The sequence below is a fragment of the Emys orbicularis genome, chromosome 1 (assembly GCF_028017835.1).
Source record: "Emys orbicularis isolate rEmyOrb1 chromosome 1, rEmyOrb1.hap1, whole genome shotgun sequence".
Taxonomy (NCBI): Eukaryota; Metazoa; Chordata; order Testudines; family Emydidae; genus Emys; species Emys orbicularis.
This window is the reverse complement of record NC_088683.1, coordinates 369157201-369177724: the sequence shown is the minus strand read 5'-3', so window position 1 is coordinate 369177724 and position 20524 is coordinate 369157201. Positions and strand designations below refer to the sequence as shown.

The 20524-nt window shown below is 47.9% G+C and overlaps 1 protein-coding gene across 1 annotated transcript; it reads left to right on the top strand.

The window, feature by feature from the left end:
- Window positions 1-19220: 19220 nt before the first annotated feature.
- On the top strand, window positions 19221-20186 carry LOC135886144 (olfactory receptor 52B2-like). The gene has a single exon (XM_065414015.1). It carries the CDS (start codon window positions 19221-19223, stop codon window positions 20184-20186), a length of 966 nt encoding a protein of 321 aa, XP_065270087.1.
- Window positions 20187-20524: the final 338 nt, after the last annotated feature.

Below are 20524 nucleotides of genomic sequence, written 5' to 3'. Positions count from 1 at the left end.
ACCCCTAGATCCCTTTCTGCCGTACTCCTTCCTAGATAGTCTCTTCCCATTCTGTATGTGTGAAACTGATTTTTTCTTCCTAAGTGGAGCACTTTGCATTTGTCTTTGTTAAACTTCATCCTGTTTAACTCAGACCATTTCTCCAATTTGTCCAGATACTTTTGAATTATGACCCTGTCCTCCAAAGCAGTTGCAATCCCTCCCATTTTGGTATCATCCGCAAACTTAATAAGCGTACTTTCTATGCCAATATCTAAGTCATTAATGAAGATATTGAACAGACCCGGTCCCAAAACAGACCCCTGCGGTACCCCACTCATTATGCCTTTCCAGCAGGATTGGGAACCATTAATAACAACTCTCTGAGTACGGTTATCCAGCCAGTTATGCACCCACCTTATAGTAGCCCCATCTAAGTTGTATTTGCCTAGTTTATCGCTAAGAATATCATGCGAGACCGTATCAAATGCCTTACTAAACTCCAGGTATACCACATCCACAGCTTCACCCTTATCCACAAGGCTCGTTATCCTATCAAAAAAGCTATCAGATTGGTTTGACATGATTTGTTCTTTACAAATCCATGCTGGCTGTTCCCTATCACCTTACCACCTTCCAAGTGTTTGCAGATGATTTCCTTAATTACTTGCTCCATTATCTTCCCTGGCACAGAAGTTAAACTAACTGGTCTGTAGTTTCCTGGGTTGTTTTTATTTCCCTTTTTATAGATGGGCACTATATTTGCCCTTTTCCAGTCTTCTGGAATCTCTCCCGTCTCCCATGATTTTCCAAAGATAATAGCTAGAGGCTCAGATACCTCCTCTATTAGCTCCTTGAGTATTCTAGGATGCATTTCATCAGGCCCTGGTGACTTGCAGGCATCTAACTTTTCTAAGTGATTTTTAACTTGTTCTTTTTTTATTTTATCTGCTAAACCTACCCCCTTCCCATTAGCATTCACTATGTTAGGCATTCCTTCAGACTTCGCGGTGAAGACCGAAACAAAGAAGTCATTAAGCATCTCTGCCATTTCCAAGTTTCCTGTTACTGTTTCTCCCTCTTCACTAAGCAGTGGGCCTACCCTGTCTTTGGTCTTCCTCTTGCTTCTAATGTATTGATAAAAAGTCTTCTTGTTTCCCTTTATTCCCGTAGCTAGTTTGAGCTCATTTTGTGCCTTTGCCTTTCTAATCTTGCCCCTGCATTCCTGTGTTGTTTGCCTATATTCATCCTTTGTAATGTGTCCTAGTTTCCATTTTTTATATGACTCCTTTTTATTTTTTAGATCATGCAAGATCTCGTGGTTAAGCCAAGGTGGTCTTTTGCCACATTTTCTATCTTTCCTAACCAGCGGAATAGCTTGCTTTTGGGCCCTTAATAGTGTCCCTTTGAAAAACTGCCAACTCTCCTCAGTTGTTTTTCCCCTCAGTCTTGATTCCCATGGGACCTTACCTATCAGCTCTCTGAGCTTACCAAAATGGAGCCAGATTGCTGGCACTTAAAATTAACAAGGTCATAGAGCAGTTTTAAACTAAGGGCTGGGGGAAAGCTGACCGGTGCGGAGGACCACATGGTTCAGACAGAGGCATCCCTTAGCGGAAGATCTGTTAATGGAGATGCTCTATGTACTAGTAAGGAGGAGAGCATGGAAGATAAAATACAGGTAGGATCTCATGAGAAACACTCAAATGAAAAAAAAAATCCCATTCATAAGAACATATGAACGGCCGCACTGGGTCAGACCAAAGGTCCATCCAGCCCTGTGTCCTGTCTTCCGACAGTGGCCAATGCCAGGTGCCCCAGAGGGAGTGAACCTAACAGGTAATAATCAAGTGATCTCTCCCCTGCCATCCATCTCCACCCTCTGACAAACAGAGGCTAGGGACACCATTCCTTACCCATCCTGGCTAATAGCCATTAATGGACTTAACCTCCATGAATTTATCTAGTTCTCTTTTAAATCCTGTTATAGTCCTAGCCTTCACAACCTCCTCAGGCAAGGAGTTCCACAAGTTGACTGTGCACTGTGTGAAGAAGAACTTCCTTTTATTTGTTTTAAACCTGCTACCAATTAATTTCATTTGGTGGCCCCCTAGTTCTTATATTATGGGAACAAGTAAATAACTTTTCCTTATTCACTTTCTCCACACCACTCATGATTTTATATACCTCTATCATATCCCCCTTTAGTCTCCTCTTTTCCAAGCTGAAAAGTCCTACTCTCTTTAATCTCTCCTTATATGGGATCCATTCCAAACCCCTAATCATTTTAGTTGCCCTTCTCTGAACCTTTTCTAATGCCAGTATATCTTTTTTGAGATGAGGAGACTACATCTGTATGCAGTATTCAAGATGTGGGCATACCATGGATTTATATAAGGGCAATAAGATATTCTCCATCTTATTCTCTATCCTTTTTTTTAATGATTCCTAACATCCTGTTTGCTTTTTTGACTGCTGCTGCTCACTGCGTGGACGTCTTCAGAGAACTATCCACGATGACTCCAAGATCTCTTTCCTGATTAGTTGTAGCTAACTTAGCCCCCATCATATTGTATGTATAGTTGGGGTTATTTTTTCCAATGGCAATTACTTTACATTTATCCACATTAAATTTCATTTGCCATTTTCTTGCCCAATCACTTAGCTTTGTGAGATCTTTTTGAAGTTCTTCACAGTCTGCTTTGGTCTTAACTATCTTGAGCAGTTTAGTATCATCTGCAAACTTTGCCACCTCACTGTTTACCCCTCTCTCCAGATCATTTATGAATAAGTTGAATAGTATTCGTCTTAGGACTGACCCTTGGGGAATACCACTAGTTACCCCTCTCCATTCTGAAAATTTGTCATTTATTCCTACCTTTTGTTCCCTGTCTTTTAACCAGTTTTCAATCCATGAAAGGATCTTCCCTCTTATCCCTTGACAACTTAATTTACGTAAGAGCCTTTGGTGATGGACCTTGTCAAAGGCTTTCTTGAAATCTAAGTACACTATGCCCACTGGAACCCCCTTGTACACATGTTTGTTGACCCCTTCAAAGAACTCCAATAGATTAGTAAGACATGATTTCCCTTTACAGAAACCATGTTACATCATGAAATGGCAGACAGTTAAAAAGTGACAATTTTTAAAGTACTTATATACAAATACCAGAAGTTTAAATAATAAAAAAGGGTGAACTAGAGTGCCTCATATTAAATGAGGATATTGATATACTAGTGTAGTGGGACAGTCACCCCGCTCCTGCCCAGCAAGGGTTAAAAGCCAGCCCTGGAAAGGGCTGGGGCTTAGAGTGAATCAGGAAAGACCATATAAAAGGGCTGCAGAGCCAGAAGGCAAGCAGTCTCTCTCTAGCTGTGAAGAGAGAAGGACCTGGCTGCCTAGGAGCTGTGCTGGGGAAAGACAAGAGGACCTGGGGAGCTGCAGCCTGGCAAATCCCCAGGCTGCGGGCCTTGCTAAGGCCAAAGCAGGTACTGGGGTTGCAGATTTGTAGCCCGAGGTTAGGGAGAGGCAACTGGTCCAACCCCCTTGCCAATGATGAGTGGCCTTTACAGTCTGCCCCAGTGAGTGGGGGCTAGATGATGACTGGCAGAAGTCACTGAGGCAAGGTGAGTGTAGAGGGTTGGGGGTTCCCCTGGGAGGGGAGACCCAGCATGTGGGGGTACTGCTGGGGCACAACACTGAGGTAAAGGGGCACCAGGGTCCGGGAGGCACACGGGGCCTGAGGCAGGTGAGCCACCGGTGAGCAGAGGGCGCTCCGGAGCTGGAGTTGAACTAATTCCCAAGATGACCAGCAGGAGGTACCGTGCCGGTGAGTCTTCGCTCGCTACAACTAGTCATCACAGAAACTTGGTGGAATGAGGATAATCAATGGGACACAGTAATACCAGGGAACAAAATATATCAGAAGGACAGAACAGGTCGTGCTGGTGGGGGAGTGGCACTATACATGAAAGAAAGCATAAAATCATATGAAGTAAAAATCTTAATTGAACCAAACTATACCATAGAATCTCTATATACTCGTTCATTAGCCTGTTCGTTTATAAGCCGACCCCCCAAGATGGTTAGGTAAAAATAGCAAAAACTGTATGACCCTTTCATAAGCTGACCCTATATTTCAGGGGTTGGCAAACTTTGGCTCCCGGCCCGTCAGGGTAAGACGCTGGCGGGTCGGGATGTTTTGGTTACTTGGAGCGTCTGCAGGCACGGAGCCCCTCAGCTCCCAGTGCCCGCAGTTTGCCGTTCCCAGCCAATGGGAGCTGCAGGAAGTCAGATTCCTTCTCATCATCAGCCTCTGTTGTGTCATCATCAAATTTGGCATCATCTTCTGACCCATCATGATACAGCATTTCCTAAATGATTTTTCTACCAATTCTGAGGGAATGGACACCCACGCGTCCTTGATCCACTGGGCGACCAGATTGATTTCTGTCTTCATAAGATTCCCGCCTTTTGTCAACTTCGCCATGCCTGAGCACATCCATTCAGACCACATTTTGCGTAGCCTGTCTTTAAGGGTTTGTTCAGGCAGACGTCAAGCGGTTGTAGAACTGAAGTTAAGCCTCCAGGTATTACAGCCAAAGTAGTTTTCATATTTTTGGCCACATTTTTCACCTCATCCATCTTGTGTGCCCTGAACATGTCACAAACAAACATTGCAGGTTTCTTGAAAAGTGCTCCTGGTCGCTTATTCCACACTTTTTCCAGCCATTCAATAGTCCCACTTTCATCCATCCATCCCTTTTCGTGTGCAAGTACGATGACATCAGCAGGAAATTTCATCTTTTTAGGCTAGGTTTTTCTTTTAGAAATAACAACAGGAGGGAGCTTTGATCCATTTGCCAAACATGATAAATCCATTGTAAAATGGATTTTTTCATGGCCATTGGTTTTAATTAAAACTGTTTTTTCACCAACACCGGTTACCTTCTGTTGCTTGGGAGATTGAATGTCATTGGTGTTTCGTCCATATTCCATATTTGTGACAGTTCAAATGCATATTCCTTTCGATATTTTATAATAAACCTTTGGAAAGATTCAAGTTTTTTCTTCCAGATCTCTATGCAGCTTTTGCACTTTGTTCACTGACAAAGACAGAGACTATGACAGTTCATGCAGTGAGTACACCAACCCGCTGATGCAACAAACATTGACGGCTTTACTGACATGTATTTGTCATTTTTCGACATTTGCAGAGCACGCAGACAAATTCCAGTTCTAGTGACAATGTACCCATTTTGTCGACATTCAGCAACTCAATTATTGAGATCTTTCTCTAGTTCAGGAAATGAAGTGCACATCATTGGACATTTTTTCTTGCTTCTTGGCATGTCTTTTAGTGTTGTTTTATTTTTTCACCATTCTCTTACTTGCTTCTCATTGATACAGAATTCATGAGCAGCGGCACAATTATTGTTTGCTTCTGCATATTCAACAACTTTAAGTTTGAACGCTGCATGATAAGAAGACCTTTTTCTTTTGATTTCACCGTTGTTCATTTTACATACTAGTATGAAAATAGATTATTATTATTATTATTATAGTTACAGATTTTGTAGGACTTTATATAGGAATGTCACCTGCTTTATCACTGTCAAATTATTATTGTTCTTTGTTTATTTCAAAGCAGCCCTGTAGATTGGCAGGTCTGTAGGAATAACAGGCTATTTCAATTTTATTAGAGATTCCATCGATTCTGCACCTTATATTTTCATGTTGGCTCGAGACTTATGAGGTCCATTTCAAGCCAATCTAGTCCACAAAACAAAGCCTGTGCAACTTTAAAAGGCTGCAGTATTGACATCAATAAATGGGTTGGCAAACTTTGGCTCCCGGCCTGTCAGGGTAAGCCGTTGGCGATACATTTTGTTTACCTGGAGCATCTGCAGGCATGGAGCCCCTCAGCTCCCTGTGACCGCGGTTCCTTGTTCCCAGCCAATGGGAGCTGTGGGAAGTGGCGCACCACTTCCGGGAAAGCAACGGCAGACAACCGTTTCATGCCTTTTTTCCTGGGTGAACAGTGCAGACGCCATACCACAGCAAGCATGGAGCCTGCTCAGCTCAAGACAGCAGTCATGAACATCGTAAACACCTCATGCGTTATCGTGCAGTTTATGCTGAACCAGAACCTGCAAAACCAGGCGAGGAGGAGTCGGCTACGGCAGCGCGGCGACGAGAGTGATGAGGACATGGACATGGAATTCTATGAAACCATGGGCCCCAGGGCTTTGGAGATCATGCTGTTAATGGGGCAGGTTATAGCCGTGGAACGCGGATTCTGGGCCCGGGAAACAAGCACAGACTGGTGGGACCGCATAGTGTTTCAGGTGTGGGACGATTCCCAGTGGCTGTGAAACTTTTGCATGCATAAGGGCACTTTCATGGAACTTTGTGACTTGCTTTCACCTGCCCTGAAGCGCCAGAATACCAAGATGAGAGCAGCCCTCGCAGTTGAGAAGCGAGTGGCGATAGCCCTGTGGAAGCTTGAACGCCAGACAGTTGGGAATCAATTTGGAGTGGCCAAAACTACTGTGGGGGCTGCTGTCATGCAAGTAGCCAAAGCAATCATTGAGCTGCTGCTACCAAAGGTAGTGACTCTGGGAAATGTGCAGGTCATAGTGGATAGCTTTGCTGCAATGGGATTCCCTAACTGTGGTGGGGTGATAGATAGAACCCATATCCCTATCTTGGCACCGGAGCACCGGGGCAGCCAGTACATAAACCGCAAGGGGTACTTTTCAATGGTGCTGCAAGCACTGGTGGATCACAAGGGACGTTTCACCAACATCAACGTGGGATGGCCGGGAAGAGTCCATGATGCTTGCGTCTTCAGGAACACTAATCTGTTTAAATGGCTGCAGCAAGGGATTTACTTCCCAGACCAGAAAATAACCATTGGGGATGTTGAAATGCCTATAGCTATCCTTGGGGACCCAGCCTACCCCTTAATGCCATGGCTCATGAAGCCATACACAGGCAGCCTGGACAGGAGTCAGGAGCTGTTCAACTACAGGCTGAGCAAATGTAGAATGGTGGTAGAATGTGCATTTGGACATTTAAAGGGTCACTGGTGCACGTTACTGACTTGCTCAGACCTCAGCCAAACCAATATTCCCATTGTTATTGCTGCTTGCTGTGTGCTCCACAATCTCTGTGAGAGTAAGGGGGATACCTTTATGGCAGTGTGGGAGGCTGAGGCAAATCGCCTGGCCACTGATTAGGCACAGCCAGACACCAGGGCGATTAGAAGAGCACACCAGGAAGCGCTGTGCATCAGAGAAGCTTTGAAACCCAGTTTCATGACTGGCCAGGCTACGGTGTGAAAGTTCTGTATGTTTCTTCTTGATGAAAACCCGCCCCCTTGATTGACTCATTCCCTGTAAGCAACCCACCCTCCCCCCTTCGATCACAGCTTGCTTTCAAAGGAAATAAAGTCACTATCATTTAAAAATAATGTATTCTTCATTAATTGATTATAAACATAGGAAGAGAACTGACAAGGTAGCCCGGGTGGGGTTTGGGAGGAGGATAGGAGGGAAGGAAAAGGCCACTAAAAAAGTTCAAAATAATGACAACCTTTTGCTTGGGCTGTCCACTGGGGTGGAGTGGGCGGGTGCACGGAGCCTCCCCCCTCCCCCCCCCCCCCCCGCATTCTTACACATCTGGGTGAGGAGGCTATGGAACATGGTGAGGGGGGAGGGTGGTTATACAGGGGCTGTAGCGGCACTCTGTGATCCTGCTGCTGTTCCTGAAGCTCCACCAGACGCCAGAGCATGTCCGTTTGATCACACAGCAGCCCCAGCATTGCAGCCTGCCACCTCTCATCTCGAGCGTCCCTCATGGCCTCACGTTCACTGGCATCTTTCCTGTACTTTGATACCGTGTCCTTCCACTCATTCAGATGAGCTCTTTCATTGCGGGTCGATTCCATGATTTCAGAGAACATTTCATCTCGCGTCCTTTTTTTTCACCGCCTTATCTGAGATAGCCTTCGGGACGGAGGAGGGAGGCTTGAAAAATTTGCAGCTGGGAAAAAAGGGAGAGAAGTATTTAAAAAGATACATTTTACAGAACAATGCTTATACTCTTTCACAGTGAACAACACTATTCACATTATATAGCACATGTGATTTCGATACAAGGTCGCATTTTGCATCTTAATATTGTTTGCCTGTGGCTTTGGTGTTAGAGATCACAGACACAGGTCCGGGCAACAGATTTCGGCTTGCATGCGGCCATGGTAAGCCACTGTCTTTCGGCTTCTGCAACCTTCCTAAAAGCAGCGCCCTCCTTTCCCACATACCAAGCAAAGCCCATTGAGTGCTGCGGTTTTCCTGTTAACGTGCAGCAGCAGAAACCAAACTAACCCCCCCCCCATCCAATTCTCTGTGATGATTGCTTTATCCCTCCCCCCACCGTGTGGCTGGTATCAGGGAAGATCCCTGCTGTCCAGAGCGGTCACAATGGTGCATGGTGGGATAGCTCCCGGAGGCCAATAGCGTCAAATTGTGGCCACACTAACCCTAATTCGAAATGGCAATGTCGATTTCAGCGCTACTCCCCTCGTTGGGGAGAAGTACAGAAATCGATTTTAAGAGCCCTTTATTTCAAAGTAAAGGGCTTCGTTGTGTGGACGGGTGCAGGGTTAATTCGATTTAACACTGCTAAATTTGACCTAAACTCATAGTGTATACCAGGCCTAACACAGGGAGCTGGCCCATTGCTGGCTTCACATCCCCATTATTCTCAGATTTATTATTTCCAAGGCCAGAAGGCACCATTGTGCTCATCCAGTCTGATTCCCTGCACCTCAGAGGCTGGAGACCTGCCCCCAAATAATTCCCAGAGCAGAACATTTAGAAAAACATCCCGTCTTGATTGAACAATAGTCAGTGATAGAGAATCCACCATAACCCTTGTAAATTGTTCCAATGGTTAATTCCCCTCGCTGTTAGAAATCTCCATTTTATTTCCAGTCTGAATGTGTCTAGCTTCCACTTCCAGCATTGGATAGTGTGAGACTTTTCTCTGCTAGGGAGCAGAGCCCATTGTTAAATGTTTGTTCCCTGTGTAGATACTTACACACTGGGAACAGACGTAACTTTCTCTTTGTTAAACTAAACCGATTGTTCTCTTTGAGCCTGTCACTATCAGGCAGGGTTTCTAATCCTTTACTCATTCCCGTGGCTCTTCTCTGAGCCCTCTCCAATGGATCAGCATCTTTCTGGGGTCTGCCCATTTCGGGGAGCAGGGAGGTAGGGGCTGCCAATGCCATCGCTGCTCACAAAGATGTCATTGGTGATGTCACAGTCGGCCCAGCTGGCAGGGAGTAGAGAAGTGGGGGCTGGTATGCATGATTTGGGCCTGGATTCTGGCATTACGCAGGGCAGGGGAGGTCGGTTCCCTTCTTCTGCTTCCCCACCCGTAGATCTGTGATAACAGGAGCAAGAACAAGACTAAGAATATTACCACAGTGAAGTAAACCCAGCTCCCTTTCACTCCGGCTCTCCTCGGCCCTCCCTGAGCTTCACTAAGCATGGCTGAGAGCGGAGAGATCACCCTCACCTGCCCAGAGATCACCCTCACCCGCCAACCCCCACATCATCCGAGTCACGGTGGAAACCCCCACGGTGAAGGAGGCGTTTGTGAGGAAGCCAGAAGGACCTGCACCTCGACTCTGCAGTCAGCCGTAACTCTCAGCCAGCGTGTAAAACAAAAGGTTTATTTGTCGAAGAAACAGAATGTAGAACAGAACTTGTTAGTGCAGAAATCAGTGACTTTCAGCAAAGTCCATCTTGGGAGACCCTGGGCTGGACACCCCGGACTCCCCTCTCTCCGAGTGCCCCACAGCAGACTGCCCAGCTTCCAGAGGCCCGACGTCTGACATGCCTGTTGCTCCTCCTACTGTTGTTTGTCTCGCTTCCCGGGCAAAGTGTCACCTGGTTGCATCCCCCTTTGATGGTTTGGATCACAGAGACCTCCTTGGGACTATCACCTGGGACTCCAGAACCCTGCCTTGTTGAGCCAGATACGCCAGCCTGCTGCAACTCAGACCCAGGTCTAGGCCACGCCCCCAAAGCTGCAGACTTTAACCAAAAACAGCTCAGCAAATTACCTCTCTAGCACCCTGACAACCATTTCCCAATGGCATCCAAACCCCAAATAAATCTGTTTTACTCTGTATAAAACTTATACAGGATAAACTCATAAAATGTCCACCCTCTATAACACTGATAGACAGATATGCACAGCTGTTTGCTCCCCAAGCCTTGTCACTAAAAGCTGTGTAGTGTAGACAAGGCCTTATTCTCCTAACTCTAGACATAGAAATAATACATGCAAACAAATAGGATGAACACACTCAGTAGATGATAAGCTTTGTAATGATACCTTACAAGAGACCTTTTGCATAAAGCATATTCCAGTTACATCATATTTACATTTATAAGTGTATTTTCATAAAGCATATGGAGTGCAACATCACACTCCCTCTTTGGTCTCAGGTGACGGAGGGCACCGGCCGTCGCTTACGTGCAGGCAGCTGGAGCCGCCTCACCTGGCCCAGAGGGCCTCTGTAAAAGTCACACACCCTTAGTCCCACCACCTAGTCATTGGTGCAGCACACAGGGAAACTGAGGCACACACAGTATTCATGCAAAAACGTAAGACTCAAATACGCTTGTGTACAACATAATAAGGAGGAAAAACCCACTGTCTCACAGGTGTGTACTAGCGCCAAAGGGCCCTGTAGACTGATGTTCAAGACCTGTGGTCCCTGACACTCAGACAGTAATGGAGACAGAGTCAAACAGGCCGATGGCAGCCTTCTCTCCTGGCGCCCTTTACTATTGCTGCCAGTCAAGTCTGGACTGAGAAGACAAATTCTCTGATTCTGCCCCTCGCTGACAGAAGCAATCAGGACAGCCCACCGGACCCGGAATCCCTAGGGGACATTACCCAGTGATAATCCTAGACACTTTCCAAAGTGGCTGCTGATTTAAAGGGTTTCAGGATGGGACACCGGGGCACCGGAATGAGGCGGACGAAGGGCCTTGGCCCCATCACTTTTAAAAGTTGGAGGGCTAAGTCCTCCCAATGTTTACCAGCCAGAAGGGCGAGCGACGTGGAAGGGGGCAGAGAGGAGTGAATGGGGGCTCGGGGAGTAGGGGTGGGATGGGGCCTCAGGGGAAGGGGCCGTGTGAGGGTGGGCCTCAGGGGGAGGGGCGGTGCAGGCAGCGGCTAGGGGAGGAGGGGTGAGGTGGGTTTTCAGGGGCAGAGGCGGGGCAAGTCGGGGCCTTGGGGAAAGGGGCAGTGCGGGGGGGGGCAGGCCACAGTTCAGGCACCGGTGGGCCCCCCCGCCACACACACTTTTTGGAGCTTCTCCCCCTCCTGTTTGGATGCTGAGCTTCAGTCATTCAGGATCTGGCTTTTCACAGCCGCTGAGCACCTGCCACTCCAGTGGCAGAGCGTGGGAGCTGCGAGAGCTCAGCCCCTCTTGAAATCTTGGCTGAGGTGAGTCCCAGGTTGGGGGCTGCAGCAGGTCAACTCTGCACCTTGGTAGAGGAACATGGGAACCACCAGATTGGATCAGAGCTGGGTCCATCTAGCCCAGTAGCCCATGGCCAGCACCAGATACTTCAGAAGAAGCTGTGAAAATCTCTCATGAGGGGGATATGGGATAATCTTCCCCTCACAGCCTGGGTCCCATCCTTATCTCTAACAGAGATTGGCTTCAACCCTGAGCCCTGGGGGTCACTCTCCCTTCCAAAATGTGTGTTGTCATTAGGTCTGGTAACTCTGGGTATTTTTGATACCCAGATAAATGTCCAATCCCTTTATGAATCTTGCTAAAGTTTTGGCCTCAACAAAATCCTGCAGCAGTGAGTTCCACAGTTTGATTACTTGTTTTGTGGGAAAGTAGTTCCTTGTATTGGTTTTTATTTGCCACCTTTTACTTTCCTTGCATGTCTCTTGTTCCTGTGTAATGAGAGGTAGAGCAGCTCCTGATTTCCCCTCTCTCTACCACCTACCATCTTACATATACACATAGAGTGAGACAAGGGGCGGGGGAGGTGATATATTTTATTGGGCCAACTTCTGTTGGGGAGAGCAACAAGCTATCGAGCTACATGGAGCAGATATTCAGGTCTGAGAAAGGTACTCGGGATGTCCCTACTAAATACAAGGTGGAACAGATTGTTTAGTGTGAGTAGTTTGCACCTGTTCAAAGGGACCATTCAAGGTGAACAGGCCGACAGAAGTTGGTCCAGTAAAAGATATTCCCTCCCCCACCTTGTCTCTCTAATATCCTGGGACTGACGGAGCTACAACGACATGGCACACACACATATAGGTTTTCAGGATGGTTGCAGTAAGTGAGACTAAAGGCTGTCTGTAAAAACGACTGTGATGGTTCTCACGGCTCCCAGCACTGTGAGTCACCCGGTTACCCCCTGACTCCAGGATCCAATTTTTCATAAGAATGTCCCCGCACCAGGAGATGTCCCCGCACCAGGAGATGTCTCCTCTGTGAAAGGATCCAGACGGCCGCTCCTCACTCTGTGTTATCATGAGACAGTCTTTTGTCTCTGTTCATAGGCAGCGTAATCCTGTCTGTTGTAGTGTTCCTTCATTGTTTACAGTTGTCTCTGATGGTTTTCCATTGATAATCTTGGGCTGCAGCAAGGGTGGAGAACTGAGCCTGGCATTACATCCCTGGCTAACCAGGGCGGGGTGACAATGCCCTCCTGGAATGGCCATCACCAAGACACACTATGACCTGGTGACTAACTTCTACTCCAAGTCCATAAAACTCATTGTCAATATCAATATGTTACTTGTTAACTATTACCCAGACATGCGTTTTGCAATAGTTGTGAAGCTTGGCAAGTTACGAGCTTTCCGCACACACCTTACATGCTACTCTTTATGGGTAAATATTCCATAAGCCTTGTGTGTGGTGTAGTGAGTTTGTCAGCCCTGAGATGTGAGCTGTTTGCAAGGAAGAGGGAGCTCTTTGCTGGGGGCCTCAGTGTCACAAGGACCTTTGTAAATAACGTACAAAAGGAGAAATGATCAGATCAAACAAGTGAGAGGAGGAAAGGGTTAATTCTCTGCTGCTCTTCCCCACCTGAGCCAGTCACAGAGGCAGGTCCCTGGGGCTCTGTGCTGGCTCTGAGCCCCGCCCCCCGGGATTCACAGGGCAGCAGTATAAATATCCCTGTACCTCAGCCCCAGTCAGTGCAGATTCCCCACCACCTGCAGCTCCCTGACCCGGTCACAGGCAGAGATTCCTCCTCCCCAGCTGGGGCCGGAGCCTGGTGAGTCGTTTGCATGGAATGAAGCTGTGAAGGGGCGAATGGAAACACATGAAAACTGTGCAGTGTTTGAGCTGGAGTTGGATAGAATGGGGGTGCGTAACTCTGAGTGCAGGGGCAGGACGGGAGCCGGGGCACTGAGATAATGCTCCTGTGATTGCGCTGAGGTTCAGTTTTAGGAAGAAGTCACCGGGTTACCCTGATCCACTTCCACGGACGTCACTGGGGGTCTTGCTGTTGATCTCAGTGGGCCCTGGACTGGGCCATTCTTGGTTACATGACTGTTCAGAGTAAATCTACTCAGGCCCTGTAATATACTACACCCCAAATTCCGAGGCCTTCACTCAGGCAACACTTCCATTGATGCCATAAGGACCCCAGGACTGAGTCTGTTCCGGTTGGCAGAAATTAGCTGGTTTCAAGGATCATAGCTGTGAATGTCCGAACTGTAGGACCCAGGAGCAGCTGATTATAAGGGCTGCTTTGATACCGATGTTCCAGCTTCTTAGGGTGACCAGATCTCCCTACTCTGAATACGGGACACCTGGTAAAATTACCCATATTCAAGCGAGTTCCACCGCAATCAATCAGAACTATACAGTACAAATGTTCAAATTAACAACAAGTTGACTGAGCCCCTGTTAAAAACAACTACGGCATAGTTGGATTCTTTTTAACTACCTTCTTCTCTTTAAGGCTTTAGGGTTCACACAGGGAGGGGTGACACACACAGCCCTCCCCCACACACACACACAGACGGGGAGAGCTCACACACACACCCTCCTGTACACCTCTCTCACAGAGGGGGGGTTACCGACCAACCAACCTGACCCTCTCTCTCTGGCACGCTATGCCCTTCATGCCTGTCTGGGACCCTGGGATGGACCTGCCTCTTCTGCTACCTTGCGCCGTGTCTTTGCAAGGCAACCTGTGGGGGGGAGGAGGGATGCAAGGTCACATACCACCTCCCCCCCAGATTTCTGCCAGGGTCACACCAGAATGTGTGCAGCAGCTGCCTTTCAGCACAGAGCGGGAGGGAAGGGACAGGAGCTGCTTCCAGTTGCCGGGGAGTAGGAGGGACGGGGAAGGGATTAGAGCATAAGATCGGCCAGATTGGGACAGACCAACGGTCCATCCAGCCCAGTATCCTGTCTACCGACAGTGGCCAATGCCAGGTGCCCCAGAAGGAATGAACAGAACAGGGAATCAGCATGTGACCCATCACCTGTCACCTAATCGCAGCATCTGGCAAACAGAGGCTAGGGACACCATTCCTGCCCATCCTGGCTAATAGCCATTGATGGTCCTATCCTCCATGAATGTATCTAGTTCTTTTTTTATCCCTGTTATAGTCTTGGCCTTCACAACATCCTCTGGCAAAGAGTTCCACAGGTTGACTGTGGCTTGTACAAAGAAATACTTCCTCTTTTTTGTTTCTAACCTGCTGCCTATTAATTTCAATTGGTGACCCCTAGTTCTTTTGTTATAAGAAGGAGTAAATAACACTTCCTTATTTACTTTCTCCACACTAGTCATGATTTTATAAACCTCTATTATATCCCCCCTTGTCATCTCTCTTCCAAGCTGAAAAGTCCCAGTCTTATCAATCTCTCCTTATATGGCAGCCGTTCCATAACCCTAATCATTTTGTTGCCCTTTTCCGTACCTTTTCCAATTCCAATATATCAATTTTTCAGATGGGGTGACCACATCTGCATGCAGTATTCAAGACGGGGCGTACCATAGATTTATACAGAGGCAATATGACATCTTCTGTCTTGCTTTCTATCCCTTTCTTAATGATTCCCAACATTCTGTTCACTTTTCGGACGGCCATTACACACTGAGTGGATGTTTTCTGAGAACTATCCACAATGATGTCAAGATCTCTTTCTTGAGTGGTAACAGCTAATTTAGACCCCATCATTTTATATGTATAGTTGGGATCTGAAGAAGTGAGGTTCTTACCCACGAAAGCTTATGCTCCCAATACTTCTGTTAGTCCTAAAGGTGCCACAGGACCCTCTGTTGCTTTTTATAGTTGGGATGATGGTTTCCGATGGGCATTACTTTGCATTTATCAATATTGAATTTCATCTGCCATTTTCTTGCCCAGTCACCCAGTTTTGAGAGATCCTTCTGTAGCTCTTCGCACTCTGCCTGGGACTGAACTGTCTTGAGAAGTTTTGTATCATCTGCAAATTTTGCCACTTCACTGTTTACCCCTTTTTCCAAATCATGTATGAATATCTTGAATAGGACTGGGCCCCATACAGATCCCTGGGGGACAGCACTATTTACCTCTCTCCATTCTGAAAACTGTCCATTTATTCCTACCCTTTGTTTCCTATCTTTTAACCAGTTACCAATCCATGAGAGAACCTTCCCTCTTATCCCATGACAGCTTACTTTGCTTAAGAGCCTCTTGTGAGAGACCTTGTCAAAGGCTTTCTGAAAACCTAAGTACACTCTATCCACTGGATCCCTTTTGTCCACATGCTTGTTGACCCCCTGAAATAATTCTAGCAGATTGGTGAGGCATGATTTCCCTTTAGAAAAAACATGTTGACTCTTCCCAACAAATTATGTTCATCTCTGTGTCTGACAATTTTCTTCTTTACTATCATTTCAACCAGTTTGCCAGGTACTGAAGTCAGACTTACCGGCCTGTAATTGCCGGGGTCACCTCTGGGGCCCTTTTTAAAAATTGTCATCACATTAGCTATCCTCCAGTCATCTGGTGCAGAGGGTGATTTAATTGGTAGGTTACAGACTACAGTTAGTAGTTCTGCAATTTCACATTTGAGTTCCTACAGAACTCTTGGGTGAATCCCATCTGGTCCTGGGGACTTATTGCTGTTTAGTTTATCAATTTGTTCCAAAACCTCCTCTAATGAGACCTCAATCTGCGACAGTTCCTCAGATTCCTCACCTAAAATGAATGGCTCAGGTTGGGAATCTCCCTCACATCCTCAGCTGTGAAGATGACCTGGCTCACGTCTTTTCAGAGCGCATCTCTTCTCTTCTCCCCTCCCCTCAACCCCCCGCCCCCCGGCGTTCCCTTAGCTGGAAGCAGCTTGTTCCTTCCTGCCTGCACAGTATCAAAAGGCATCTAATCCTCCAGGCTGCTGCTGAACACGCGACGTAACCCAGCCGCCTCCTGTCCCCCAGCTACAGCACGGGCAGGAAGGGGTTAAGCCCTAAGGCTGCATTGTGCCCCAGGGCCCAGGGAAGCTGACTGCAGGGGCGTCAGTGCTCCAGGATAGAGAGGTGACTCAGCAGGGGAGGATGCCTAGAGGATGGAGCAGCCCAGCACCCCCAGGGGCGGGATCCAGGCTGGGGGGTGAAGAGGGGGCTAAGCCCCTGCCCTGGGGGCTGCTGTGAAACCTGCAGGGTCGGGGCATGAGCAGGCTGGAAATTGCTTCCCCCTCCACCCCCCGCCGCCACTCCACAGCTTAGCTGAGGGGCAGAGAGGCTTCCCCGTGCCAGCGTTGCGCGGGGCTTTGGCACATGCAGGTCTCAGCACCTCCTGGCCAGCGCCTCGGGCCGGAAGGTCTGGGGCTTTCCCGGGGTGCCGGCCCAGGCAGGGGCAGTGGGGGAAGGAAGGAGCCTGCCAGCCAGGCTGCTAGTGAGCTGAGTGCTCTGACGAGGGGCTGGTTCTCCGCAGAGCGCTGGGAGCGGGACATGCCCCGCTGGGGGGGACATGGAGGAGCAGTGGGGCTGGTTGGGGAGGGCAAAGGGGAAAGCAGGGAGAGGACAGCGAGAGGAGGAGCATGTAAAGGGCTGATGGGTGGGCAGCAGAGGCGACACGTAACCACGGCCTGGTGCCTGCCCACACTCACCGGCCACTGCAGCTCACAGTGTGCAGCCAGTGATGGTGGGACACGGGACGGGGGGTGGGGCCCTGATGGCCAAGAGCCGGCACATAGGGTGGGCTCCGCTGAGGGAGCAGCAGGGGGAGCAGCCGGCCCCGTATGCTGCATCTTTGCTCTGCCACCATCCTTCCACACCCACACCCATCGTTGGGCCTAGACTCCCCCACTCACCGTTGGTAGGCGGGCATCTGGGAAGGAGGGATCTGGCCAGCATCAGGACCTGAGAGTACGGATGGGGGGAGATAGAAAATACGGGACAAGTTGCCTGCTTGAAGAAAAAGTTGGGACACCTGCACGGGGGCTTAAATATGGGACTGCCCCTTTAAAAATGGGAAGTTTGGCCCCCCTCCACCTACTGCAGCTGTAATTCTCTGGAGCAGAGCTACCAGCTCGGCTAGGCTTAAAATACTGCGTCCGCGCAGCTGCACCGCTGTGGTGCGTTACTGGAGATGCTCTGTGCTGACGGCGGAGAGCTCCCCCGGCAGATTAGTTAATCCTCCTCCCCGAGAGGAGGTAGCTATGTCTACACAGGGAGTCAGGTCGGTATATCTATGTCGCTCACGGGTGTGGATTTTTCACAACACAGAGCAACGTAGTTATCCCGATATAGGTCTGTAGTGTATACCAGAGCTTAATTGAGATTGTCCCACATATTTAGGACCAAATTCTGAAAAATCTTACAACTTTACTCAGGTGAGTATTTTCATAAAAGTCAGTGGGAGTTGCTTGTGAATGAATTTACTCGTGTGCTTGAGTGTTGGTTGGGTCAAGGCCTCAGAGCCAGTAGGATCCAGCGGGGGGATTGTGACTGAAAGAGGTTCTGCTCTCACATCATTACTAACTGGGAGTGACTGCGCAGTAGTGAGTGTGAAACCAGTGTAAGTGCCAGAAGAACCAGTCATATAGCTGCTTTAACTCACTTTCACAGTCACTGCTTGAGCCCTGAGAGCGACTGTAGCAAATGTGCGGAGGAGAGATTCTGCTGTGGACAGCAACACCAGGAGGGCGTGCCCTGCTTCACCTGGGGCCAGAACCATCCAAACCATCTTCCCTCTTCTGGAATGGAGATGTTATGTCATATGGGCAGTACGTAACTTATTGTGGGTCACCAGTGTGGTAATATGTTCAGCTGCGTGTGTGTGTGTTCTCTCTGTGTCCTGTCCCAGCTCTGAACAGACAGTTGGCATAGCAGACCTCGAGTGAACCACACAATGACCACAAGATCCGTTAAGGTACGAAGGCACCCAGCCAGGTTTATTGTCGATGAAGCACAGTACTAGTATCCTGAAGACTATAGACGAACACAAATACATGTATGCCAGTAATAATGAACCAGCTCAGTGAACAGTGGGACTTTCCGTTCCTCCGTAGGCTAGACAGAGAAACTCACTTTCAGGCTCCATTTTATACATCAATACAAACAAGTTACATACTGACCCTCTAATGCAGTTAATTGACACCCTCTGACGTAGCCGGTTACCACCCATCACCTCGTACACCTCTATCCATCACACTGTCAACCTGACCATATCTTTAGGATGGGTAACCATTTTCCTGTTATCTTTAGGGAATGTGCTTATATCGCGCTGTTCTGATACAACCCTTCTGAAATTGTGTTTGCGTGAGTTCTCTGTGCCCAGCACCTCGTAGTAATGTGTGATTTTGAAATATCAGCCCTGTGCTTGCCAGATTCTGTGAGCAGGGCCTGCCTCTAGCTACCAGACTAATTTTGTTTTATATCTACAAGCCTTTGACCGTTACTTTAGCCCAGGCCTCAGGCCTCATGCTAGGCCTCTAATACAAGGGCTTATGTCTCAGGGTTTCTTCCTACTACAGTTCCGCAGTATGAGAGTGTTTCTGGATTTACGGTCACACACAACAGGCAGTTGTCACACAATGAAGTTTTTGATGGTAGCTATGATTCTCTCAACAAATGCATTCCAGTCCTAGCTGACACTACAATTCTCACTGATTTTCTCTTTTGCTGTGAGTTACAGGAAAATGAATAGAAGATCCAAGTGATAGTACATGATGCCAGCTGACAATCACACTGTTTTTGACCCTGTTAGTTACATCCTGACCGGCATCCCGGGTACGGAGGACTCTCATTTCTGGATTGCCATCCCCTTCTGTCTGATTTACGTTGCATCACTTTTTGGGAACTCTCTCCTACTATTCATCATACTAACAGAACGAAGCCTCCATGAGCCCATGTATCTATTAGTGTCCATGCTGGCCGCTGCTGATCTGCTGTTATCTACCACTACGGTGCCCAAGATGCTGGCTGTATTCTGGTTTAGAGCGGGAGAAATTTCTTTTGCTGCCTGCCTGACCCAGATGTTTTTCATCCATGTCAGTTTTATTGCCGAGTCGGCCATCCTGCTCGCCATGGCGTTTGATCGGTACGTTGCCATCTGCGATCCCCTGAGATACACCATCATACTAACCAAGTCTGCGGTCGGGAAGATGGGGCTGGCAGTTGTCACAAGAAGTTTCTGTATCATTTTTCCTCTCATCGTTCTCATGAAGCAGCTGAAGTTCTGCAGAACCAACCTCCTGCCTCACGCCTATTGTGACTACATGGCCATAGCCCGGCTGGCCTGCGACGACATCACCGTCAACGTTTGGTATGGTGTAGCTGTGGCTATTTTAGTAATTTGTTTAGATATTGTGCTCATTGCTGTATCATATGGGTTGATTCTCAGGGCCGTCTTCCTGCTCCCCTCCAAGGAAGCCCGGCTCAAGGCTCTCCGCACCTGCGGCTCCCATGTCTGTGTCATACTGATGTTCTACGTGCCGGCTGTTCTCTCCTCTTTAGCACACCAGTTTGGGCACATCATCCCAGGTTATATTGTCAACCTACTGGCCAACCTCTATGTGCTCATTCCCCCCATGTTAAATCCCATTGTTTATGGGGTGACAACAAAAGAGATCCTGAAACGGGTGATCAATGTGTTTTATCGATGCTGTAGCAGAAGCTCCCTGCTGAGCTAAAGGAGGCAACAGAAAATGCTTTGGGACTTGGAAATTAAAGCCAGGTTTTCATTGGAACTCTAGGGGTGTTTTTACTATGTACTTACACTGTGTAAGCTCAAAAGCTGGTCTTTCTCACCAACAGAATTTGGGTCCAATGAAAGCTATTTACTCCCCCACTTCGTCTGTCTAGTATCCTGGGATTGACATGGCTACAACAGCACTGCGCACTGCCACAGAAGGCAGCCAGACCGAGTGAATCTTGTTCTAAGTTGAAGGGAAACAGAAAAACAAGAAAGAACAAAGGTAAACATCAGCATGAGAGAGAGCACCGTGTGTGTATCTCCTGTCTGACAAGC